At 40.0% G+C, this 27,834-nt stretch overlaps 1 protein-coding gene across 11 annotated transcripts in view; it reads right to left on the reverse strand.

Moving 5' to 3' along the window:
- CNOT6 (CCR4-NOT transcription complex subunit 6) overlaps positions 1–27,427 on the reverse strand; it is a 32,982-nt gene extending 5,555 nt beyond the window's left edge. The window contains exons 1-11 of one of the 11 annotated variants that reach the window (XM_086852302.1): positions 27,133–27,321; positions 24,872–25,248; positions 12,592–12,705; positions 9,958–10,144; positions 6,460–6,545; positions 5,407–5,496; positions 5,232–5,300; positions 3,672–3,829; positions 3,009–3,163; positions 1,884–2,038; positions 682–912 (exon numbers count right to left, since the gene is read on the reverse strand). In XM_086852302.1, the coding sequence (XP_086708428.1) occupies positions 682–912; positions 1,884–2,038; positions 3,009–3,163; positions 3,672–3,829; positions 5,232–5,300; positions 5,407–5,496; positions 6,460–6,545; positions 9,958–10,144; positions 12,592–12,703 (1,243 nt within the window). In that variant the 5' untranslated portion in view covers positions 12,704–12,705; positions 24,872–25,248; positions 27,133–27,321. Of the gene's footprint in view, positions 1–681; positions 913–1,883; positions 2,039–3,008; positions 3,164–3,671; positions 3,830–5,231; positions 5,301–5,391; positions 5,497–6,459; positions 6,546–9,957; positions 12,164–12,591; positions 12,706–13,915; positions 14,067–24,871; positions 25,249–25,759; positions 26,048–27,132 lie in introns of those variants that run through there. The other 10 variants (XM_086852295.1, XM_086852298.1, XM_086852297.1 and 7 more) reach the window with 10 other exon arrangements.
- Between the last annotated feature and the right edge of the window lie 407 nt (positions 27,428–27,834).

Below are 27,834 nucleotides of genomic sequence, written 5' to 3' on the forward strand. Positions count from 1 at the left end.
AAAAGAATCCTATTTCCATTACTGCTGAGCAATACCTTCTCCTTAAAACCCTAACAGATGTTAAGAGTTGCCAAGATGAAGCCAAAAGGAAGTGGACCAGGAATGGAAATGTTTATACTGAACAACCAGCAGCAGTAAGAAGGAAGGATGGCTCTTGAGTACAGCTGGGTACCTGAACAAGCAAGGTGGCAGTCAATGAATGTGTTCTTTTCTTGCACTTTATAGTTGCCACCAAATCAAGAAACAAAGTTCCATGTGGAGTAAAGAGCTCTTTAAAGTCCCCTTCTGAAGGGGATGTATTGCATTTTAGAAGTTCTAAAACATGACAGAAAATGATTGTTTGGCAGCATATTTAAAGGTAAAAAATTAGCTTTTCACAAAATTAAGAAAACTATATTATCAGCAATACACTCATGCCTCCGGTTATTTTTTGAAGATATTTTAAAATACAGAAAGAAAATCACAATGGAAATGCCTCTGAAAGAGCAGACACAGTTCTACTACAGCACAGGCAGTAAGGTCACTCACAAATCAAATAGTTCTCTCTCCTGCCTTCTCTTTCTTTCTCTTCCCTTAGCACCTCTAGAGCTTATATTATCAAACAATGCATTCTCTAAATTGAAAAACTTAAAATTGTTACACACTTGAAACAGTCTAAAGAATAAGAAATAGAGCTCTTACCAGAGTCTGGTAGAGAATTGAGATCTGCACACAGTACAAGTGGAATGGTTCCAAGTTCTCCCGAAACACCAGGTTTGAGACTACGAGAGGCTTTATCAATAATGTTCTTTACCTCGGACAGGAACATCATAGTCTGAACCAGCTTCACATCAGAATAATCTGGGTCCCAATGCATATGTGCATTAGCTACAAGAACTAGCTGCTTTTCCATCCCAAGATGTGGCTTTCCAGCTAAAATTTAAAATCAGTTATTTATTTAAAATCACTCAGTGACAGAAAACACTATTACAGAAATTTAAACAAAATGTTTAAGGGGACAAAAAAATAAAATACTAGTATGACTTCAATATGGTTAATACCATCTGAAAGAAGAGGGTCAGATAACTCCTCTTACATTTAACAAGTGTTGTAGTTGATATAAAGCATTAGGAATGATATTTCACATTCAAGACCACTAACAGACTATCTTGTTACATGTAAAGCTTTTGTATTCACTGAAAATTAACATAAGTAACAGATAATCCTAATTACAGGCAAATAATGTTTTTCTAAAAAATTGCAGCAGCTTTCCTCAGGCTATAAGAGCAAACAGGCTCTGTTCATACCTTATTAGGCAGCAAGCTCTGAATTCTAAGTTATTCACATTCTAAGTTACCTCTCTTGCTGGAAGTGTTTCTTAAAAGACTTATTTGCTACAATCTGAATTAATAAAATATCACTTGGATAAATATAACACAGGTTGAGTAGGGTCCCACTTTGATATTTATAAAGCAAATTTACATTTCCTAAATCAAGAATGACAGGGCAGAACAAACAGGTTGTATAAGCATGACAGTAAAGAAAATAAGTTAAAATGATGGAGATCTATGATCCAGAAACACACAACTAACACCACCTGATTCTTTGATACTTGTACATAATTTTAAGTAAAAAAAACTCCAATCCAACCAACCAAATCACTCAAACTCTAGCTTTTATATCTTTTTTCCTTAAAAACGCAAGTGGGGAAAAAAGCCCCCTCATCATTTAAGTGATATGACTTTTCCCCAGAATCCTCTATGGAAATAAATTTGTCTGACCATACAATCTGCAAAGCCAAATTCACCTGCAGAACCTAGTTTCTCTTGTTTATTATAACAAGAGTAATTTGTTTTCATTTACAAAATACCATCAATTTAAAAAAGAAATGAAATGGGACTTACATGACATTTCTATCAATTCCTTTCGCAGTTCTAACAGAACAGCAACTCCAATGTTATCTTTTGTCATAACTCTGTTCAGCATAGCCTCTGAACCTTCTGAGTTTGCCATTGCTAGTTGATTGAACTCAACAGTATGCTTTTGAACCAAAGTAAATCTGAAAGAAAAACATAATATGTATTTTTTTTCAGCAGCCAGATACAGTTGGAAATATTATCAGTAATTCTCCTTTTAATTAAAGCTCAAACATTTATGATTTGAAAATATCAGCTTGTCACATCATTTCATAAAATCCTAACTTGAAATCGAGTGATATAGTTTTTATAGCAATTTTTGTTTAGTTCATAGTACCTCAGTTAAAATATTTTGTTGAGAGAAAGAGGTATTCTAGAAAAGTCATGCTTGTTTCTAACTCTGCATCTATTCCTAGTTCAAACATACAGATTTAACAGAGTGAGACTAAATAATTTTCCAAGTCACTAGGTAGCAAACTTGGCACTTACATTTACTTGTGGATACACAGGAATGGAAGCAGGAGTGGACATTATGATCATCACATCCAAGTTGTACAAGTGCAATATGACACAACCAGTGTAAGTGCTGCAGCTCTTAAATGATTAGGGTTTTTTTACAGAAGTGTGCAATGATACCTTGTCATTTGCTTTACCAAAGGCTAATATATCAAAAAGCCAATGTCATCTGAGGCCTTATTTCAGAAATTAGATTAAGGATTATAAATTCCTTTACTCAAAAAAACAGAAGGCAAGAAAATCTGCTTTGTTTTTCATTACTTCCTTAATTTTCTATTATTACCACCTAATGGTTGGGACACCCACACTCAACAAGTGAAGGATAATTTAGTGAACTCCCAACCAGCACTGCTCAAACAGAATGAAACCTCATTCAACTCAATATTTCAAGGTTAATTTTTTTATTGCTAGTTCCACACAGAATGATCTCGCTCTCATATAAACCAGTCTTTCCAGGGGTAGGAATGCTCTGTATGAAATCCTGCCTGGCTACAAAAGGACAGTTAAAGCCCAGCTGTTTGAACTATACACCAACCTGAGAAATTATGTGAAAGACAGCAAGAGACAACAAAAGGCTTAGAAAACCACATCACTTACTTTTCTGTTTTGAAAAATATTGCACAACCATCAACATGTTTTCTTTCCTGTTCTGACATTGTCCTAGCTCTAGATTTTGGACTGAAGAATCCATTATAGCCACGTTCTTTCAATTCTACCAGGAAAAAACTGTAGTACTGCTCTGTTTCAACCTCCTGTAAAGTTAAGGCAGCACAGCATGAATGCACTATTAGCAAAATATAGAAGAGAGATATTATTTAGACTCTTCAGAAGTGTAAATCACTTTCAAATAAGATTTAAGGGGAAAAAAAATCTAAGAATTAAGTACATCAGAGAATGCAAATTCAAGAGCAATATCCCTATTTTAAGAAAATATAAATGAATTTCTGTAATCCCTGGAGTTATGATTATCTCAAGCTTCTTATTTGAAAATGTGTCAATTCCAGCCCCACATACACACACAGGCACAAAGACACCCCCACGAACATTGCTTTGATCAGGAGCTGCTGGTTCCCATTCCAACTGCGGGGGCTGAGCGCCTTCTTTTGATGTCAAGCAACAAATAATGTTCTAAACATCGCTTCTTTTTCTTTTGTTTGCAGAAGGTTTTGAAAACAGACCGTTTACTATAAATACACTTAAAGTGAAGAAACCAGCACATGGGAATAGAAAAGGAAAAGAAATAATGGTGTATTTTTTTACCTGCAGACTTATGATGTCAGCATTGCAGCTCAGTATTTCCTGCATAATGGCTTTTTTTCTGTATTCCCAGTTCAAGGCCCAAGATGGACAATAGCCATACAGCTGCCGAGTGGCATATTTGTCACAGAGGACGTTGTAGCACATGACAGAGAACAAGGCTGCAGAACAGTAATTTTACTTACACACTGACAGATTAAAAAAGTACAATTATGTTCTTGACTTTTGTCTTCTGTGAATTTATCAATTCACGCTTCGTTTGTTTCAACCAAAACACAGCATGTGTATCTATGCTAAAAAAATTGTTAGTTCTTCTAGGGAGACAAATTACATGTTTGGACTTACTGCAGCTGTCTTCGAGCATTTAATTAGGAAACAAACACCCCACTTTATATGGTTAACACAGTCAAGAGCAGAAAAATGTGTTTTATGCTAAGTGGTGCTCTTGTGTAAAAAACCCCAAACAAAGTAAGTGTATTTGAACACTTGTATTTGCCAGCTATACAAAGGTCTGCAAGTCTACAATTAGATTCTTTAAAATGGACCTTAATTATTGCCACTACAAACTAACAGATTCATAGGCAGGGTGAGGATCCTTTCACACAAAGAAAAAGTGTAGGCAAATTAACTCTTCAAATATTTCCACCTCAAAAAGCCATTCAGGCATAAAATAAGAAATATTTCCTCTCTGTATTAATTTGAAACAGGAGTAATAATGAGACATGCTGGGGTAACTTGACAAGTAACCCAGCAACGTGGATTTGGGGTATTGTTTTGTTGGGTTTTTAGGTTTGTTTGTTTTTAAAAAGCACTTCAAGATTTTGTAGAATAACAATGAGATACTTGGAAGCTCCTCTCAGATGCAGAAAAAATAAACAAGGCCACTGTTTGAAGATATAGATAATTGAGGAAAAGAATCTTGGCCTGACTGGAGTTGAAGTTTAACATTTTGAAAACAAATAAATAGGTGACAGCAAAACAGTAGTCACATTAACATCATGATCTTTGAAGCAATCACCTTAATAACGGGAGAATTATCATTCCTGAAAGAGAAGACACTGCAATAATTGAGAAATACTCTAAGATTTTTGGTGTGCAGGTAAATAGAAAAGACTGTATTTTAAACAATTTACACAGGATAAAAAATTAGTAAAGAATTAAACATGACCTGAATCCCAACAGCAAGAAAAATCCTGAATCAAGGATGATACCCTGGTTACTTAAAACAATTCTACATTTTTTGGAAATCATGCTCAAAAGCTTCCATTTTTTTATTCAAGAAATGTTATATTAAGCCTGTTATAATTCTGCCATTTAACTAATTGTGGACAACAGTTTCAATTCCTGTGAGGGGGACATTAATTAAAAATAAATTACTTTAGAGTAAAAGATGGATAAATCTGGAACAGGTGTTCCAATTGGGACAGAATGACTTCAGCTGGCTGGCCAGCACTGCTGAGATGATTGGTTAATTTCAGCATTAACTTCTTTTCTAGTAAAGATCAACAGCTTTTATTAAAAGGAAAATAAAAGAACTGGGAAATTCTTGAAGTGTTACAGTACCTGTTGGTCTTGTACGGTCTGGTTCTTGCAACATAATCCAGGATCTTGGAGGTGGCTGTTCTGTCGAAACTGTGGGAATATTTTAAAATAGAGATACAACAAGTGATAATCACATTTATTTTACACAGCAGAAATAAATGTTTTAAGAATGATCACTTACTTCTTTTTGCAGTACCTGCCAAATTATCAAGCAAATAGTTCAGTAGCCGTCGTGTCCCATCTGGTTCCTGATACAGGTTCAGAATATCCTGTGTAAGTGGGTTTCCTACAAACCAATTCACAGGAATATTGAATAAAATATATAGAACTGTTGCAGACTTGCATATCAGTGTTGAAAGCTGACATCTTGGAGACATGAGCTACTGTGAACTACTTCAGGGTTTCAGGCCTCAGGTCTTCAATCCCACAAAACCCTGGGTGTGTGGACTGCCCTAGTAAAGTTTAACAACATTCCCTGTTGATTCTGCTGTGGGACAGAGATGCCAAAGGTAGTCCTTGGACTAAGAGTAGGGAAGAACTTGTGTGGTACAAGAGGCAGAGCTGGTAAGCACAAATGAGCACAGGAGCCACCTCTGCTCAGTGTGAAACATCCACCAGCAGTTGATCTGACAGTCAGATCTCAGCAGAGACTGCCATCTGCCAAACATAAGCAGATTGCAAAAGATGTCATGGACAACACACACTGCAAGTGGCCAGTTTTAAGGGGGAGATAAACAGACTTTTGAGACTTAACAGTGTTTAGAGGTACTATATCTCTCAGTGCTTCTGATTTTGTGACTCAAAATTCCCCAAGGTCAGCAATTTTATAGCTAGCATCCATAAAGTTCAGAGGGGAAAAAAAAAATAAATTGTAAAAGATTTCAATTGCTGCTTGCATCAACAGCACAGAACCCTGCAGCTGTACAAAGGATGTTCCCTTTCTGGCTAGAGATGTACCACAGTTAACCACAGACTATTTCTTAGTTAAAGCAGAACTGCATTCAACCCCCATGCAAGCAACAGAAAGCTTCTGTACACTCTGCAAAAAGAAAAGGAAATCTCTTTCTACGGGCATTGCCCAGCCAAACCTGTTATTTTTCTAAATAATCCCTAAGTAACAGTATCTATAAATGTGGAGTGAGCCGCTATATCTGGGATTGCTAATCAGTTACATTTTATGAAGCAGACATTACAACTCGGCAACAGTATCACTAAACAACAACAGATACCAAGAAAAAAACAGCAATACCTTTCAGACCCAAAGTCTGTAACTGGAACAGTTTTCCCAGCTCAAAAGGTAAAACTCGTAACAGGTTGTTATTTAAATGTAGTTCCCTGTAGACAGAGCAAGAATCATATGGGTCTGAAAACAGAGCAACGTTTATCTGCAGCAGTACAAGAATTGAACTAAAAGAGAATAGATATGGTAGTAGCTAACCACAGTATTGAAAAATTCAGAGACTAAACAGCAATGGTTAGGGACATCCTGCTGTACTCAGATGTATACACTCAGACAAAACATATTATGTTGAAATACAGAGGAAAGGAGCTGTTTGGAGAGTTTATCTTAAACATTCAGACATTTTGTGAACATTAGCAATAATTAAACACCTCAGTATCTACAAGTGATGATGCAGTTACAGCTCAGACAAACCAGACCATGAAACAGGTCAGCTGTGATAAGAAAGAGAAATTACATCCCTGAAACCAAATTTAAAAAATCCAGAATCATGGCAGTATGATTACAGCTATGGCATTACCATGCAGTAGTCATTTACAGCAGTAATTTTCTGTTGGTTTGGGTGGTTTTTTCTTCTTAATTTCAGTGGTAAGACAAAATATGTGCTTTGTAACTCACAAAACCAATATACAGGCAGGAACAGAATTCATGTCCTGAATTCTAATATCCCAACAAACTGGGCAAAGAAAATAGACTTTTTACTTTCCTAAATGAATTCCCACTAAGCAATGAAAACTTTCATAGAATCAATCAGTATGAAGTTGCTGCTCCAAAGTGTTTAGAATTTGGTGCCTAGAGACTTGACAAGTATTTCTGGGCAACCAAAAGGAAAGAAAAAGGAAGAAAAAAAGGAAACCTGGAGGGCAAGAGTTAATTTAACTCTTTGGATCTCTACAGAATAGTATTTGAGGGTTTCAATGTATCTCTTGTCATAAGCAGCCCAGAAGTGACTGCAGGATTTGAGGCGTGGAGTCAGCAATGCCCAGCACAGGGCAGCCACTGCCCTGCTCCTGCTGCCACACTACTGCTGATCCAGGCCAGGTGCCATCAGCTTTCTCAGCCATCAGGGCACACCTGGCTCATGCTCAGCTCTTGCTGACCACCCCCACCAGGTCCTTTTCCACCAGGCAGCTTCCCACTGTTCCCTCAAACTGGAGCACTGCTGGGTTGTGGCCCAAGTGCAGGACCCAGCACTTCACCTGACTGAACCTCACACCACTGGCCCCAGCCCATGGGTCCAGCCTGTCCAGATCCCTCTGCAGAGCCTTCCTGCCCTCCAGGAGATCAACCCTTCCACCCTGCTCTGTGTCTTCTGCAAATGTACTGGGGGTGCACTCAAGTTCTTTCAAGCATATCAAGAGAATCTGTTTAATAGCTCAGCTTTCCAAGATAATGTTACACTGTTTATTTTTTTTCTCCTTTTTCTGCCAAGATCAGAAATCCTACTGCTCTGACATCTTTTTCAACTACTTGCAGTAAAAAGCCAGATAAAAGGAGTCCTGGGTGAGCTCTACAGTACAGATCAAACCCAGAGCTCCAGATGTGGGAGCTGGGAGAGCTGTTATCAGTTCTCAGTGTTGAGAGCACAAATGATTTCTGTGGGTTGGGATATCAGCAATGCCCACGGTTGAATTACCGTTGGTTTGAACAACTTCCCAGAATCCAGGGGAAGTGTCTGCAGCAAGAGCCAGCCTAGAACACAAAACCCCAGCCCAGCTGGGACCTGCAATGTGCTCTCACATAGGATGTGCTTATGGGTTTTTCTTCACTTTCACTACAGTGAAAAAAAAAACCATGGAGCAGCTGCAACTACTGAGGAGCACAGTGGGTTCATGCACAGCTTTTCACATCTAGAGATCTGGGCTCAAGTGCTGTCTTTTGGACATAAATAGAAAGCTTATGTGATCCTAGACCTTAGCTACATATTTCACATTTACAAGATTTACCCTCCTCTGCTCAGAAGAAACTTAGGCCTTACAAGAGCTGAAGCTTCACAGAATCAGCCAGAATAAATCAGGAGAAGTGCTGGGAAGAAGGCATAATGACTTGACATTACTGATGACTCTGCACTGCTAAGCTATCTCCATGTCACAAGTGTTACATTTACAAAAATGTTTTAAAAAGAAAAAGACTGAAAGGAGGCTAATGAAGTACAAAGATGAATTTGAGACTATTCCAGTAAATTTAGCGTTGCTAGCTCAAAATATCCAAGGAACTGGATAAAGAAGGGTAGAAACCTGCTACTAATAACTGCTTTTATTTGAAATAGTAATGCAAAAAACTAGAGCTCAGAACAGACTCCTCTCCAGCTGAAAGCAACTATACAACATGCTACAAAACAGAGCTGCCAATTATGCTTCAAAAAGCAAGGTCCCTTTGCTCAGCCTCCAAGGTTGAGACTTGAACTGCTCTGGAATTTGAGCTTTTAGCACCAATTTAATCAGCTAGTTTAATCCTCTCCAACAGAGCGGACTTTTCTAAAGGGGAGGAAAAATGCAGCGAGATATTTCTATGTGCACACTTGCTTTGCAAGTTTCATGAAAGCTGTGCTGGCAGTCCGTTTCTCTGTCATTGTCTTTACTTCTAATAACATTCTTGTTACTTTTGGACTCTGTATTTTCTGGATTTGAGAAAGCTGTTCAGAAATATCATCAAAATTAATAGCAATGAAGGTAATTACTGGCAACTGTCTAATAATCCTAAAATAAGGCTCTTCCTTTGGGTCAAGGGCAAAAGACTGTTGCCTGTAAATATTTACTCTTATATAAATAATTAATATATTTACATAACAGTGTTTTTACAAAGTAAAATGCTGCAGCCTTAAGTACAATCTAAATAGGCATCATTATTCATATTTCACTTCCAAAAGTTTTCATTCCATGCTAACATTGTACATCTTGGCATTACAAAACTGAAGGGAAAAAACCCCAAAAAGCTGTGATTAGAACATTTTTTTTCTCCTCCCCAGTTTGCACAGGAATGCAGTTACATCACAGCAAAGGTGGGGAGGCGATGATACTAGATATGTTGCAACTGTTATACAATAAACAGAACAAGAACTATTGTTAAGTGTAATTACTAAATATGAATAAAGAGGAAAATATTGTAATTAACAGTATTAGAAATGTTTAATCTGATCTTTTTCCTACCTTACAATGAGTTAAAAGCAATTTTTTTTGGTGCTTCACTTACTCTTTGAGACAAACACCACATAAAAGATTTGTAGAAGAATCTGGAAAGAAATGCCTGAGAGGAAATCTGACTTGGAAAAATATAAAATGGGTGATTGCCATCAAACCAAGCACTTCTGAGGCTCATTCTGTGCTGTCATACATCCAAACAGGAGATCACAGAAAAGCCAGTACTGCTATAGCTGCACAGCCCACAGCAAGCATTCAGGGAGGCAGATAAGAAGGGAGGAAAGGGGAATTTACTTATGCTGAAATTTGAACTGTTGCTACAAAGATAATAAAAGAACAGTTTTAACTCCTGCTAGGATTTACATACCTGAGTGACACCATGTTTCCGAGCTCTGCTGGTAAACTGCGAATTTTATTAGAGGACAAGTCCAGATATACCAGATTGTGAAGCTTGGCAATGTCTGAAGGAATACGGGATAAGGAATTGTCACTGAGATGCAAAGCTGTCAAATGGGTCAGTGTCCACAATGATGAACTTAAGCTTCTCACTTTCCCTTTGGAAGAAAGGTACAAGAGAAAATAGAACATTTAAAATACATAGATTTGGCAATAATAGTAAATTTTTCGAGTAAGAACAGGGCAGGGAAATTTGATGGGGAGTTTTGCTTCTGGGGTTTTTGCGGGTTTTATTATTATTATTTTATTCAACATAAATTCCATTAATCACTCATTCTATAGATGAAAAATTTGTCATTGTGTGAGAAATTGCAAGATATTGCCAAGGATGCTTGAGGTTGTTTTTCCCAATCCATACTCAAGGTTTAAACATCTGCCTTTATCTAGTTCCATTCAAGACAAAACATATTAACTAGGTGACCATGAATTTATCATTTACAGAGGTGTAAGAAACAGATTTTTTTCAATTATGTCTGAGATGAAAGACAGTGCTTTGGTTCATCCCTTACTTCCGCACATCTTTCAAACCAAAAATCTTTACTCTATGGCATTAATCCAGCCAAGAACAGATAGAAACACTATATTTAGGGTGACTAAGATGCTTAGTTGAGAACATGGATTTCCATCTGGCATTCAACTAAAAGCTGTATCAACTATTGCCAGATATTTTAAAAAAGGTATGATTTTTTGTATAAACTGAAGGGTGGAAACATGGATTTGTGTGACAGAATCAAGATTTTTACACTGCCACATGCAAGAAATGTGAGATATCATCTGAAGGTCTCAAAATATTTCTTCTCTCCAAGATTTTTCTCCTCCAGGGGTAAATCCTTTTTCATTTACATAAATCATCTCACTGTACCAAAAGCATTATGAGTACCAACACCAGTCTCCAAGGCATAAAGTTGGTTGGAACAACCTGAAAATTCCCACTGTGACTCATCAAGGTTAACAACAGTCTGGTTAATATTATACCAACACACACACTTTGCAATTCCTTTCCTTAAATGATTTTCTCCAAAATAAGAATTCATATTTAGTGCCCAGGGAAGGTTACACTGAGACATGTGCATCTGGGACTCAGTCCCTGGCAGCAAAATGTTTAATACTGATATAATTTCCAGTGAGCTATAACAAAACAAGGTGCATGAAAAAGCCTGTAATGAAAAAACATTATTTAAATGAGATCAGCTAAACATTTGTGGGTTTCTGTATTATGTGACCAAGTATTTTGCAAGGATAGGACAGTGTGAACATTAATGAAACAAAAGCACTTCACATTTTATTTTGCAAGGCAAATGCATACAGTTCTTAAGGGATTGATGCTCCTCCTATGCTTTTGAAAGGTTTTAAATACAAATTGGTAGTTCTTTGCATTTTTAAAACTGAATTATCACCTCTTCCCCCACCCCCAATGCAAACAGGTGACTGTGATCATAGAAAGCCTTGCAGCTGAAAGGATTTCCAATCAACATCCCTGATCCAGGCTCTGGACTCCAGCACCTCCCTTGGCGGGAATCAGTCTGTAGTGAGATTACCAGGCATGAAAGGAAAGAGCCATCACTTAATGCACTTCCTATGCAGAGCAGCAGATGTCCAAGAGGATTCCAAGCCTAATGCTGATATATAATGCTGATTCCTGAAGCAGCATTTAACTGGGTTTCTGCATCTGTAACCTTCAGTAAAGAATGCTACTCACATGGTGAGGCACGTGGTACTGCAAGCAAGGCACAGATTCAGTGAACTGGATGGAAAGATTCTTCACAATTTGAAGAACTGTTTGTTTAGTCCTTCTCCCATACATTTCTCTACTGAACAGTTATTTCTAAATCTTAACAGATACTTAAAGAACCTCCATATTTACACAAAATTACAGCCTAAGTTTAAAATGTCACAAAATAACTTTTTAATTCTTAAAATATTTGCTTGAATTTCCTTGTAAACACATTTTTTGTAGCAGACTCAGGATTTACTCTACAAATCAAGAGACTGGTTGACCAGTTGAAATACATGCTTATGAATTCTGAGCATTATTTTATTTTTCAGAAAAGATTCAGGAGTCCAACAGTTTTTCAATGCTTGCACAGATTGTAGAGGGTTTGGTGTTTGTCTTCAATCTTAAGAACAAAGAAAAATTTACAACTGCTTTTAAACAGAAAGCTTTTCTTTCATGGACTAATACCTCATCGTTAAATTACAGTAAACACATACCACTGTAGATCAACCCCAACTTCACCCTCTTCTCACTGACAAATTAGATCTTAAATTCATGCTCTCATTCATTTATCTCCTTAAAACACAAGAACTCACATCCATATCCTCACCTTGACAACTTTCCTATACATGGGGATTTCCCACTTGCTCCACCTTATCCCTCCTACAGCTCCCTGTTATCCCAGCCCCAGCTCTTCCCTTCACACACCCCCAGCTGCTATCCCGGTGTTCTGCTGCCTCACCTCAGGACAGGTACCACCACCCCACACTTGTCCAAGCCCACACTACTTGCAGTGAGTTCATAGTGCAGGACCCTGCCTCAGTTTCTTACCACTTATTTCCAGCTCTGCCCAGTGTGATTTCTTTCCATTGGCTGCTTCCTCTGAGGACATAATTGTGTACATCCTCCGTGGATCAGGTGGATCGTACTTTTCCTTGGGCATTCCTGTTGAAACCAAAAAGCAGGTGATTAATTAGGATATTATATACTTATATACTGAGAATTCTTTAGAAGGCAATTCCCATTTCAGTTAAATTTCATACTAGTCTTTTGTACCAAATGCTTTTCAAAGCTACAGATAATGTGCCCTTTTACAAATGTTGAATGGGAAACACTGCTATAAAACAGAAAAACAGAGACTCCTAATGCTCCTAGAATTGCAGACAACAGCCTTCTCACCCCCAGTAAATTACCAGAATATGCAAAGCAGTTTAAAAGTTGTGTCCCACCACCTTCTGTGGCTATGTTGTGTTTCCCTCAAAACCAGCACATCCTACTGCAAGTACCTGTTTCCTCAACAATTAAACTTCAAAAAGGGATAATCAATAATAATCACTGGGATCTCTCATACTCCTAGAGAACACATTTGCTAATAACTCTGATTACCTAGCAGTTCCAGGTTTACTGCAATTCTTTTCAAACAAAACAGCATCAAGAAAAGCATTAAGGTTTCAAAAAGATCCTCAATTCTTTAAATCCGTGAAGTGATAGGTTTTAAACCAACCTTCACCCTACTCTCTGCAATCTGAAAATACTGTACCCAAGGTAGATATTTCTATCACTTTCTTCAGCCAGGTATTTAATACTGAAATTTATTTTCATTTTTCTCATTCTCTTTCATATCATTCCTGGTAACTTTATAAGAATAATTTTTCTAGGTTCATTTTACCATACTCAATCATGTACCATGGCAGAGAAGCAAACATTCCTCTCCAACAATGGCAAGCTATAAATCAATTTATATGAAATAGAGAAATAAAACAATGCTGGCTCAAATCACACTTAAAAACACATTACAAGCAATATTATGCAATTATTCAGCAAAATACATTACAGCAATATTATAATACTACCCAAACCCACTCAATAAGCAAGCAGCTATTCTGGTCAGATTTCTAAGGACATCTTCCTACCACAAGTCTTTTAAGGCTTTCTCATTTTTTCATTTCCTGGAATTAACTGAAAAATGTTGTCATATAAAATAATCAAAGAATAACTAAGTATATAAGAATATCAACCAGACTTATAATCTGTTTACTGATTTTAATGAATAATGTTTACTCTGCATGTCAAACAAAACACAGAAATCCACAAAAAACTTTCTGATAACTATGCATCTTAATTAAAATAAACCTTTTAGGTATCACATGCTTACTTTAATATAACAGCTCTTTTACTAAATCAAACTCCTCCTTTCCTTTCCCACTCCCACTGCTGGTCAAAACCAGATTTCTGCAGTGAAAAGAAATTCCCCTTTAAGAAGTGAATTGTGGGTAAAAGGATCAGATTATAAATAGCAGCTGGGTGAGGCTCCTTCCAGAGTGAAGGCATTTGAGTAACCAGGGTGTGGGAATCACCAAGTGTAACACTTTTTTTCATCAAACTTCACTAATTAAATGAGAGGAGAGTGGATTATTATCTCCAGAAAGGTAACCTAAGCCTAACCTCTCCCTGCAGTAACTATTCAACTGGTGCAAAAATATAAATCAGAATAATGTCATCAGAGCATCTCTTCTGAAATTTCTATGTATAATTATATATAATTCACAAAGACCACGTAGGAATGCTCCAGCTTGTCAGGAAACATTTACCTTTCTCAGACATTTACTGCTTTCTCTTCCTGCCTCTCCTTGAATTAATAAATATGCTCCAATTTTTTTGAGAAGGAGGTATAGCAAAGACAGAAATCTCATTCAGTACAGAAACATGAACGCTCCCCAGAGCACACTCAATCACATGCACTAATTAACAGCTTTCCTGGTACCAGCAGTGTATCACTGCTCACTGCTAGAGAAGAGGATGACATACTTTTCCAGTGGGTTTTGTTAATGTACATTAAAACAATTAGAGATTTAAGAATTTGAGGGTTTAACACTGGATCCAGGTGATCCTGCACTCCCTGTCGCTCCATGGCACCACCCTTCCTCTCAATAAAGTTCCTGCTCTCGATGGTTTTCCCTCCCTCACTGCTGCAGCATTTCTCAGAGGATGAGTCGCTGCTGTTTAGGATTACCAGGTGCCAAAAAAGCAGCAAATGCTTGAAAGCCTCCTGGCTGAAGGAGCTGGTGCTGCCCAAGAGCATCACTGTTACCAGCCACATCTAAAATACTGGCACACCAGGCATTAGCACATCTTCATCTATCAGCCAGAACTCAGAGTTTCTCAGCAACTGACAGGAAGGCTAAATTTGGGTTGTATCTCACACTGCAGCATAAAACACAAGCACAACACCTTGAATTGTATTTCAAAACTTGACAGCATGGAGTAGTTCAAGAAAATCAGTCTCTTTTACTGTCTCCTTTCTCCACCTCCCCAAACCCAAATTTAGCACCTGCTGAGCCGCTACAGTAAAACTTAAAAGCTGAGGTAAACATCAGATTAAGTGATAGAGTTTTGTCAGACTAAAGCAATTTTTAGTAAGACCCATAAAATAGTGTTGAACATCCTCAGAACCATTGATAACTGCAGCTCTTAACAATCATCATGGTAATTTTCAAAAGAGCTTATACCACCCGTAGCTTTCACTTGTATCAACACAGATGGTGGAAGCACCATTAATGTTAGGTTGTTATCGCATACAGTAAATCAGTTTGTAAAGGAGAAAATCCTTATAACAAAGATATGACATGGGTGCCAGGAACACACTCCAGACAACATAAATATAATGAAAAGGACATTAAAATATGGTTGAATACAAACACAATTGTTTACTATCTTGTACCAGGTTATTAAAATTGTCATTTTAATAGCTGTAAAAACAGAAGAGCTTGAGAGTTGTACTGAGTGTGGCTGCCCACTTCCACCGTGGGTCACTCAGCCCCCACATAGAATTGATACCCCTTACCCCAAAGAAACTGAGCCAAACAAGGCCAGTGAGGTCAACAGTGCACAGGGTCTGACACAGGGAATGAGAGCTCCAGCCTCCAGTGCAGACACTGCTCTAAGACCTTGTAGGGTCAGAGGATGCTGAAAGACAGGCATTGAGACAGGGTGAGGGGCAGCAGGGACCGACAGCCCCTTCAGGGAAGGGTGACAGGGATCACAAAGAGAAGGAAAAAACCCAAAGGTTGTTAAGTCAAGGGAGGGCAACCTGCTGGAAGAGAGCTGACAAAGCTGGCTACTGCAGCAGGTGGGTGATGGAGCTCTGGCTTCCCTCAGAACAGACCACTGGACACAAAGCTAAATGCTGCCAGGTCGAGCTGCACCTGCCCCGAGTGCCGCCTGTCGTGACTGCAGCCAGGCCACGGGCTGGGAGCTGGGGCTGGGATTGTCCTGAACAATGACAGTGTCACCAGCAGCACCACGAGCTCCTGGGCTGCACTCCCAGCCACAGCACCAGGGCCACCGAGGGCACCATGTCAGGAGGAGCTGGTGGCCTGGAAAGGGACTTCCTGGAGGCAGGCTGGGTTAGATACACTGCTCCCTGTAGAACGGAGAGAGTTCAGCTCACTGCCTGACAAGACGTTTGGAATGATAAGTGTCCCTGGCTATGGACACGTGCAAAGCAGAAGCTGGACAATGAAGTAGTTAATGCTCCAGGTGACTATGGAAATTACCAATAAATGTCTTCAAAATGACGAAATTAGTCTGCTCTGAGTGACAGGGTGAGAAAGATGATGACTTTTTTTTCTGTTCTACCCTTCTGCCATTTTTGTGAAATTGGAAGATGGTGAGAAGGAAGATTTAAACAAAATAAGTAGGTGAGCAGATACTTGGAGATTATGATTTTATATTTTTTTAAGCACCCCAATACTACAGCAATTCTTCACTTTCTGAAATGCTTTCTATAATACCATGATAACTCCATTTCAAGACTAAATGTATTGGACAACTCCTGTAGGCCAAGTACAATCTTTTATACTATTACTATGGATGTAGATATCAAGTTTGCCTCTAAAACATCATCTTTAAATTAGGAAAATTTGAATCCTAAAACTGTATAGAAAATGATGAACAAGTAAGAGCAACACAGTGTTCAGACATAGTTTCAACTAATCCAGTCAACTATTCTGAAATAACTATTTCCATACTTATTATGAACTATCTATAAAACTCATTTACAAATCTGGGAGTACTATTAGAAATACTTCAGGATCACAATGCTGAGGTATTACAGCTCTCCTTCTGAAACTTCCTGAGACATGCTGGTGACTTCTTTTGACTTCCCCTCCTCCCCCTTTACTTGCTTTTACTTGTCACTAACACACTAATGCAGATCAGGAGATAGCCAGAAGGGGAAAGTAAACAAAATAGCACCACACCTGATCGAGTGCAGAATTACTCAAACTTTTTGCTACTTTAATTAAAAACAGTGAATAAACAGTTCAAATCTAGATCTAATAAAGTAAGAAGTAACAAGACAATTGGACAATATTTTCCATTCGTTGATGCAGTACAGTACTACTTGCCAAATAAATTACTTCTCAACTGCTGAAGAGTAGCAGGATAGAAAGCAATCTATTAAGTTGCTCAAAGATTTCATAAGAAAACAATAGCACATATGAGAAACTTTTTTTCCCCTTTCTCTCTCCAAACCCTCAATTGGAAGCTCACCCCAGACCATTCTTTTGTAACCTTGTGCCTTTAACCCTGAAGCTCTTTTCCATGCAATCCAAAGTTTCACTTAAAAATGGGTTCCAGTGACCTTCCCCACAAATATAAATGTTTCTTAAACTGATTGGTCTGTTTTGAATTCAAAGTTAATTTAGGATCCTCCACACCCTCTACCACTTGCACTGTGGTTTTACAATGCATGAGGGAGAACTAAGCTGGTCCTGCTGCAGTTCCTCCTCCCCAAGACCCTGTATTTCCACTTCACTCTTGCATCAGCACTGACTTTTGTCTGATAACAAAAGAGCTGGTGAAGAGAATTAAACTGGCTAAGGGCGGAAGAAGAAAAAACCACATATTTGAGAGAGACCAGCTTCCTGTGTTATTATTCCTGTACAGCAGAAATGTATGTGTGGATTTGATGCTGCTGAAGTCAGGTCACCATCATAATGGCACTTTTGACCACAGTGGCACAAAATCTCTTCTTCCATAGCAGGAAACAAACTCTTGTTTCCAGTTACCCTCACCCAGTTAAACAGTAACACTGAACAAAGTCTGAAATCCTAACTGAAGGCAAAGTACATTGCTTTTTAGATAACTTAAGGCTGCAGCAGGTCCAGCAATGTATAGGCTAATCGGATGTGTTAACCTGTATTGAAAGGGTTAATTTCTACTGTTGAAATTTATTAGGATTAACAGGAATTTCTGCTTTCAACTCCAAACAGTGACCCTCTTCAAAGGGAACAGAAGTACCTCTAAATGAGAGCTACTACACTTCAGAAAAAAAATCTTTAAGATAATTTCATAGTGATGTATTTCAGTTTTACTATAAAACTGCAGATTTGCACACTAGCCTTTCTTTAAAAAGTGTTTTTCCAACATGAACCAAGCTTGCTGCTTTCCCTGTCCTGTCACTAGTGGTGCTTTACCCAGCAAGTCATAAATTTCTATGGGAACTTAATTACATTTCAGCTTGAAGTACAGGCAATAAGCAACAACATTGTCCCTGGCCAGGATGACAAGGTGCAACATCTGGCACCTCCTCACAGAAAAGCCACAGTGGCTTGAACAGGGTTTATGATAAAGGTCAGTCCCTGCAGAATTTACACACTTGATGTGATGAGTTGAGTCAATGACTGAATTTATCCTCAACCCATTCCATGCCTGGGCAACAAACCTGAGAGTGATGTCAATACTGGAAACTGATGGAAAATATTCATGGGCAAGATACCAGGATGAGGAAAGTAAACAAATACCCAACGCATCCCAGCTAAACCTCAAGTGCCCTGTGAAGTACATTTGAAGTATTTCAGCTAAATTCTTATTTAAAATGATTTGGCATCACCCCACCTACCTAAGATATAAAACTAGAGACTTGAATACCTTTCCTGTATCCTGATACTGTTCCTAAAAAGCCTTCTAAATTTAATGTTATCTTATTTCTATAAATGTCTTATTCAAAACATACTAGATTGAAGCTTTTTTTTTTTAAAAAAAAATCTTAATATATGCCTGTAGTTTTGTATTTCCCAACTACTAGCAGGTATACATGGTAATATAGAATACTTGCATTCTGCTCTAAAACATGACTTGCTACATAATGTACATTTTGTTGCAATGTAGTATACAATATATATTTATGTTACAGTATATTTTATATGAAATACATTTTCCTACAGTATATTGTAACATGCAATGAAAGTGAAAAACATATTTTGCTACAATATACAAGCAGATCAACCAAAATTCAGGAAAGCAGGTGTGAGTCATCACTAAAAAAAAGAAAAAAGAAATAATTAAATCTGTGTCAGAATTGAGATATCCATACTAGAATACATTAGAACTAAAATCCCAAATATTCTGAATAAGCAGAAATTTAAGGGCTTGCTTATCTATTGAAATACAACCTTATATTTAACTTTGTAAGCATGAACCAGATCCCTCTATTGAAATATATACAAGAAAACACCAGTGTTGCAAGAAACCACATATTTATTTTTTCCCTACTTGAAGTATGCTACTTCAAGGCAAATATCAAGTCTGTTGTGTAAACACCTATTATTTGTAGGCTAGTACAAACACTCTTGGCATTTTATTTGAAAAAAGCCAACTGTTTTTTTTTACAGTAAGTATTTGGTATTGAAAAAATAAGGCTAGGAAAAATCTGATTGGGAAATCAGCTGAAGGCCAACACCTGAATTTTTCAGAACACATGCTGTAAGTTCAAAATTTCCTTTTGCCTAGTGTGGGGAGGGATGGCATGTATCAGCTGTGGGCACAGGCAGAACTGCAGCAGCGCAAGGACAACTCCTGAAACACTCCCCACTCCCAGAAGACTCAGCTATAACATGTGGGAAAGTGTCAAGATCCCTTTAACCCAATTTATAGCTAATGTTGGAATAATCTAAATTAAAATTATAAAAAAAGCTGTTGAGTCAACACAAAGTCAATTGATTCATTCCAAGTACTTTTTCACTTGCTAAGATCACATTTTAGTGGCTGTTAGCTTATTAAGATTTAATGGCTTCATCAGGGATGTAATACTTCTCCATCCTATTTTGAGGACTTCTAAAACTGTAATTTTACATGACTGCCAATACAAACCCACAAGTCACCCTTCCTCTTTTTCAGACTTAAGATAATGCTGTGGGATGTGAACATGCATGTGAACATGTATAATAATAAATTCAAGATACTGATTAAGTCGGTATCCATTCATTCATGTAAGTGTATCTGGAATATTTCTAATCAGATGAGTTATTTGAATTTGCATATGTAAGTTCTACTAGAGAAAACTCAGAAGCTGACAAATGCTTTAATATTCTTTTAAAAATCTATAAAGCTGTTAAAGTTCAGCAAACCCCTTAATCTAGCCAAAGCTGACTAAAATGAAACATAACCCTCCAGAAACTCAAGCAAAGCATCCTGGTTCAGATAAACTAGGCCATAAATGTCAAAGGATTTACTTGCTGTCTTCAAATCAGGAAGGCTCCATTAGACTAAAGAGCACTGACTAGAACAGGCTTTAAATTTTGTTAAGTTCAGAACTCAGTCATTTCCTATTTTTAAGAAGGGCATATTAAATTTTGACCTGCAGGTACTTTAAATTTAATTAAGATTTATTTGTCCTTCATAACTACTTGTTTATAGAAATGCAAACTGCCTGGTTCCAGCTGGCAGTGGCAGGCATAGGGAGGATGTCATTTTCCCAACTTATACTTTTTCTTCCCAACCCCTGCCTATTATGACTTCCCCCAGATAAGCAATGTGCAGCCCTGTATTTCAATGGTGTACATGGAATCCTCTAAACCTTGCATAGTGTGAAAAACTTGCTTACCATCATTTCACTAATGCAAAGAAGCAATTGCCACTTCCATGTTCAGCTGCTATGAAGACTAGTTTAGGTTCAGAAGAGAACTCTAAAATGGTCAGAGTACAAAAGGCACAACTGGGGACAGAGGTCCTTGACAGCTCCATCTTCTAGACAGACCTCCAAGAGAGACCTGTTTTATCAGGCTCATGATAAAAAACCCTCCCCACTCCTTACCCTGCACAACATATAATCATTACAAATACGATGTCCAAATGTTCTCAGTGTTGCAAACATGGTCCAGATGATTAGAACAGTTCTTAATTATCAGAAATTGTATCTAATTATGACTATAGTAAAAGGCTGCTGTATACAAAACAAGCACTAACACAAAACCAAATTGCAAAGCAAAGACTGACCTTAACTGGTACCCTGGGAACCACATTGGCTAGTTAATGAGTACTACACAGCCTTCAGCTTTTTGCACATTCTGTTAGTGTGTTCTGAAACTCCCATATATTAAAGAGATGTCAGGTTCACTAATTACTTTAAGAATTTAAATAAATTGCATTGCATTACAGAATTGTATACTGTACAAGTCAGATGGAACCTAAAAGACCAGCTTTAGAAAGGAAGAGTTGTGTTGTATAACATTTAGCTTCAGGTTTTATAAACGTAGGCAGAAAGACCAAGGCTTAAAAGCTTCACCTACAAATGTCTCTAGAAAGCTGAGAATAGTCTTACACTCCAAAACATTAATATAATACAACTCCCACTCCACTAGTTGCATCAAATCATATTTGACTAGTTATGATTGTTCACAATATATGGAACATTGATTCTTGTTTAGGGGACCTAGTGTGAAATTTCTTATCTTGGTCCGACTCAGTAAGCTAAATAATTCTAAATACTGGCACATGCACCAACAAGTTCCTTACCACGTTTTCCTTTATGTGTCTGCAGAATGCTTACCACACTTAGGTTGTTTCATGGGGGAAAACCAAAAGTCACCACACAAAACATTATTTCTTAGTCTTACAACAGAACTAAGGAGTAAGAGAGAACTCAGCTACTTTAAATGAAGTTTGGCCATGAGCTCATTTTCAGCATTCCTGCTATAGAACTGAACTTGAGCTTGACAAGAGATGTCAGTATCTAAACCCAAAAATCTCTGCCTTCCTAGAACACCATTTCTAGATACCTAAATGCATGTCAGTATTAGAGCTGCTAAACTAACTGAAGGTCAGGATGTTACAGAACCATTGCACAGCTGATGCTTTACCCACCTAGCCACATCCTGACAGCAAGCAAATTATTCAGAGATTGGTTTTACTTCAAATTTAACCAACAAGCCTGAAATTGTTTTTCCACAACCATGCTCTTGTGCAGCAAAGCCAACTCAGGACCTCTTTCCTGTCCCCGTATTCCACTGTATCACCTCTTTCAGTTGTGTTGATGCAGCTGTTTGTGAGACAATACTGAAAACCAAAAATCAGCTAAGAAATGGGGTTTAGAGGTTGTGGGGGTTGGCAGGTTTTTTTAATAACCAAGTATCACTGCTCAGCCATGTCACTGACTGTTTTTGAGCATTACTCTGACTACAGTTGTACTGACATGGATGATGTGGATTTAATGAGCAACCAAAGTAGCAGCTTTCCAAATTCTGCTACCAGAGAGAAATCCTGATGTACATCAGAAGAAACCAAGAGGTGATCTAGTCCACTGTTCCCTATACAGTAAGCACCTATGCCATGACTGGCCATTGCAAATCTCCAGAGGTGGATCTTTCATCATGTTCCTCATCAAAACAGGATTCCTTACTAGTTTTAATTATTCTTCACACTAATTACTTGTTACTAAAAGCTCTCATTCCTGAAAATACTCTGCGGATGAATTGTGATTAATGATGCACTGAAATTTCTCTTAATCCACAGGACCTTTGCTTTGTCACACAAAACTCCTCTGTTGGGTGAGCAATTGTTAAAACTTTTTTAAAACAACATTTAAAAGTATTAATGGTCAGAGTGTGGCATAAAATTTCTCAATACTTTTTATATTCAGCCATTATGATGCCATTTCCTTGCTCTGACGGGTGATACACATCAGATGGTTGACAGCCAATCCTGATGGTGTTTTAGTTTAGTTTCAAGCCTTCCGTCTTTGTACGTCTTGGCTAAACATGGCCTTTGTTGCAAAAATCACATGAAAGATTCTGTCTCTGAAGCAAGTTTTTTCCTGATCCCTGACTTTGCAAACTGATCTATGCACAGAGATACTTTTGAGGAGAAGCATTTAGGTCAGATCAATGTGCAGGATCTACATCTCACCCATCAATAAACTCCAAAATAGCTCAAGCAATAAAGCTGCATATTATTTGTAACATGCAGGATATGACATTATTGTATATGCCTGGTCTCCTAACCATGGCAAGATGCTGCACCCTCATGACAGTATCCATCACTCAAATTGCTTCAGCATATTCTGGAAAACTCCAGTCTTCCAACTAAAACTGCTGCCTTGCTAAGGAAAGGGGGAAGCTCACAGGATGCTTTGGAGATTATAAAATGGAACAAAAACTTTAGGAAGGTCTTCAGGTAAGGAGCCCCCTTCACTTGCAGAATAAAGGCTACATACCAGGAACATGAACTAAAATGCACAAGAGAGCCATCCAAATATCCAGGCAGTGATCACAACATCGAGTTGGCAGCCTCCACATAACAACAGCATTCCAAGTCAAAAAAAAACTAAAGTCAAATCAATCTCTACCTGCAGATCTCCCTTGTAGCACAAACTGGAATCCTAACAGCAAGTATTTTAGTTCTAAAATAAACAACTGCATATATTTACTGCTCCTAGTCCCTCCTTGATTCATACACTAGAAAAAAGGCCTCCAAGGCATTAATGAAAGGATTCATGTTGCAGTCTTACAAAAGGAAAAATTGAGTTGTTGCCAATCTTTTTTTTTTTTTTAAACAAGCACCATCTTGGAAGTGCAATTAGCAGCTAAAAGTACATGTTAAGCATTTAAACAGGTTTTTCTTTGGGACCTGCCTAAGCGTTTGTAAACTCTTGTTTGAGACGTCAGCTGCAGAAATTGCTCCATGTAGAAACTGTGAGTGCAGGTCCCCAAGCTTATGCCAAGACTGCCTTGTTGAGTGGACTTGTACAACCCAATTTAAATGTAAGAACATAAATTATGTCACTTAACACAATACTAATAATCTTGCAGGGTATTGTACAATAATCACACTTCCAAATGTGAAGCACAAACACTTTAGAAGGAACAAAACAGATTAAACCCTGTAGTGACTCAGTTTGAGCAATTTATGCATAAAGCTTTCAAAAATACACCATGGAGAAGGCTAAATTTAGACTGGAATCAGTAATGTCAGTATTTTGACATGGGAAGTAGTGTAAAGCCTCAATATACAGATTGAAAACCCTATACACTTTGTATGCAACTGGGCATGGGTCAACCTGTGCCTCATGCAACCAGGACTAAAATCTGGTGGTTGGTTGGGACTGTTGTGAATATTCTTGTGGTGTTTTAAGGTCACCAGCAGCTTCTTAAAGCTCACCATATACAACTGTAATCTTTCAATACTATATGTATTTCCTGAAAATAAAACCCCTACAGAAGTAAGTGTCAATTCTTGTACATCCCTTCAGTTCTGAAGACTGAAAGGCATCCTCATTCCTAAAGATTCTGTGTAGCATCTTTTGCCTAATGTGGCCCCATTTGAGACTAGGATATAACAGTCAAACTGCACACACACTAGTGTACAGCCAAAAGAACATGACAAAACCAAGTAATAATAATTTAAAACTCAACAGTCTGTTAGCAAGCAGAACCAGGGCCTCTGCAACAGGGACTGCACAAGTAGATGGAAGAATTCTGGTTCACCACATGGACTCCTGGCATGGTGGTGAACCAAACAGTATGGCACAGTGCACTACAAACACTGATATTTAAGTATTTTTGGTAATAGATTAAAAGAACCATTTTTGTTTATGCAGCCATGATTTCAAACATAGATTCTTTTGTTCATATTTTGGGAAAGAATTTTTAGTTTGCTCAGTCTTGCAACCATTTTAAAGACAGCGGTTTCCATCACAAACATTGCACTTGGTTAAAAGGTCTTCCTAGTATCTAGTACAGCCCTATCTTGAAAAGGTACTGTGGTCATTCAGTTTGTGACCCTTCATAACATGTTTTCAAGTCTTCATGTATAAAATGTCAGATGTATTTACCTGCCCAGGCAGTATTACAGTTTCATCTATCTTTGTATTTCAGTTCTTCCTCTAAAATTCAAGCACAATAAACAGCCTGAACATGAGACTGTATTCAGAGTTCAACTTCAGAATGCAAACAGAAAAGAGATGCATGGCAGGATCCTTTTTAAACATGGGCTGATCCAAGTGATTCAGGTGAAAAGTGAACAAAGAGTTAATCCAAATGCGAAGGGCTCCATTTCAGTAATAGCATGAATAAACCCCCACAGAAGGCTCCATTGCTAGCAGCAAACTCCACAGAGTCCAGATGAACCAGCAGGAAGAACAGAGGGCGGATAATCCTGTAAAATTACCCCAGTGGAAATGTTGATAAATTCCCAATTACGAGACCTGCTCTAGAATGAAAAAAAATGCAAGATACAATACAATTACCAGTCAACACTTGCACATCTTTGTATTTAAGCCAGACAAATACCACAGGTATTTCTTAATCCCTCGGATTTTGAATTAGTTACCCACTATGGCGAAATCTAGATTATGAAAAAAAGCCCCAGAAATCAAATGAAAAAACAGGCAATCTGCAACTCTAGTTACAAAGCAAATACCCATCCATGAAGTTCTATTTTCAGTAATACAATTTGCTATGCATTTGTGGAAATACAGATGGCTGTATTAAAAAACAAACAAACAAAAAAACAAAATAAACTAAAACTAAAAACCAACAAAACCTTCAGCTTACTGCATTTGTTTTGAATATACTTCTTATACTACACAAAGCAAAGCAGCACAGAATCAGGTTGGAGAAGATCTCTAAGATCATCGAGTCCAACCTAGGACTACAACCTAGTAGGTTTCCTATGAATTTTTAATGTTCGTGGAAAAATTGCTGATAAAATATGTGTTCACCATAGATACCAAGACAGAGACAGGTGCATTAAGTATCTCCTTTTTTAAGCCTTGTCTAATCCCAGGCTTATAGCTCTCCATAAAATTCTGGAGGAGGAAAGCCTGTCCTGTGAGCCCCAAGACGGAGCGGGGGGTGCGGGAGCTGCCCACCGCCCGCTCCCCCGCACGATGCGGTTCCGCAGGCAGCGCAGGCGCTCATTCCCCGTGCCCCAGTCGAGGCAGCGACCCCGTTCGGACACGGAACGACGGACGGACCGCTACAACCCCGATCCCAGCCCCGGCGCCCCCCGCCCCAATTCCCTCTGTTTATCCCTGCATGCGCCTGTCCCGCGGCCTCCCGCGCCCGCCCCCCGCGCCTCCCCATTGGCCGCCGCCGCTGCCACTCACGGCCCCCGCGGCCCCTCATTGGCCGCCGCCGCTGCCACTCAGGGCCCTCGCCCGCCCCGCCGCTCCCTCCGCCGGAACGAGCGAGCGGCGCTCCGGCCCCGGCGCCAGCGCGGCCGCGGCTCCCGCTGCCGGCGGGGCGGGGAGGGACGGGGGGGCGGGCGGCTGCCGCGGCTCCTTCCGGAGCAGGCGAAGCGCTCCGCTGACAGGCAGCGCTGCCGCCCCTCGGTGCGCGCCCAGCCAGGCGGATCGGCCTCCGGGGAGGCAGAGGCGCGGGGCGCCGTGCGCGGAAGGTGGACGGGCAATTCCCCCGATTGATGTCATTTCCCTCGGCCTTTTGTTTAATTATTTTAAACTCAAATTGCACGGTGAGGAAAAAAAAAAATTAAAAAAAACAACAAAGACAACAAAACCTACCAGCACCAATAATAACAACAACAACGAAAAAAAAAAAACCAACCGAAACCGAACAAAAACAACAAACCGAAAATACACAACAACTTCAGGCTTCCAGATGCCATTATACTAATTTATCTTAATTGTCTCTCCGATGCAAACAGAGCCGGGCTCCTGCGCGGCGCCGCCCGGCCCGGCTTCCTCCCAGCCTCCTTCCCTGCCTCCCGCTCGCCGGTGGGCGCTCGCGGGGCTCGGCCCGGGGGTGCGGAGCCCCCTCCCCGCCGCCCCCGCTCCGAAAGCCGCCGTTCCCCGCCGCCTCCCCGGGCGCGGAGCCTCTCCCGGCCGTCCCCGCAGCAGCGGCTGCCCAGGCCCAGCACAGCCCCCCCGGAATCCCCCCGCGCCCAGAGGGGCCTCGGCCCCCCCTGACACCTCCAAACGACGCGGCGCGGGGGCTGCTCCCCGCCGAGCCCGGGGGTCCCCCCTGGCCGAGCTACCGCCGGTCCCCCCCCCCTTCCTCAGCGCACTCCCCCCGCAGCGCTGCCCCCCCCGGGCAGAGCCCCCCGCTCCGGGTCGGGCGCCGGGGCCGCCCCTACCTGTGGCTGCAGCATCCCCGTCCCCCCGCCGCCCTCGCTCCGCCGCCTGCCTGGCTCTTTGTTTCCTGCCGCGGGCCGGACGGGAGAGCGGCTCCCCCCCGCCTCCTCCTCACACTCATTGAAAGCAAACAAGCATCATGGCGGCGCTGGCGGCGGCGGCGGCTGCGGGCGGGCCGGCCCCCCTCCTCCTCCTCCGCCTCCTTCTCCTCCTCCTCCTCCTTCCTCTCCTCCTCCTCCTCCGCTCCGCTCCGCTCCGATCTCCGCCCCACCTGCCCAGGCCGCCCGCACTGCGCGCACGCTCCGCGGCCGCGGAGGGAGCCGGGGAGGGGGCGGCAGGGCCGGGGGGGCCGCGGGGGGATGCGCAGGGAGGAGTTTGGAGCCTGTTTGGGGGTACGGCCGCAGGAACGCGGCGGGGGGAAAAGTGGGGGAAAGTAACCAGTGGCTGCGGTGTAAGGCTCGAAAGCCGTGTAAATGGTCTGTGGCAGGGAAGGGGTTCCTAGCAGGAGCCCAAGGAAGGAGAATGGGAATAGTTACTTGTTTGGAAAAGAACTTTTAAATTCGCCTGCAAGAGCCCAAGTGGGGAACTCAGCCTTGAAGCGGATGAGCTCAGATATGGTGCAGGTGATAGGCCGGACACCTTCTTGAAAACAGAACATTTCTTCTATGTCCGTGTCTTTAATGGTAAACCAGTCCCTCGGATCC

The sequence above is a fragment of the Cyanistes caeruleus genome, chromosome 15 (assembly GCF_971803275.1).
Source record: "Cyanistes caeruleus chromosome 15, bCyaCae1.hap1.1, whole genome shotgun sequence".
Lineage (NCBI taxonomy): Eukaryota > Metazoa > Chordata > Aves > Passeriformes > Paridae > Cyanistes > Cyanistes caeruleus.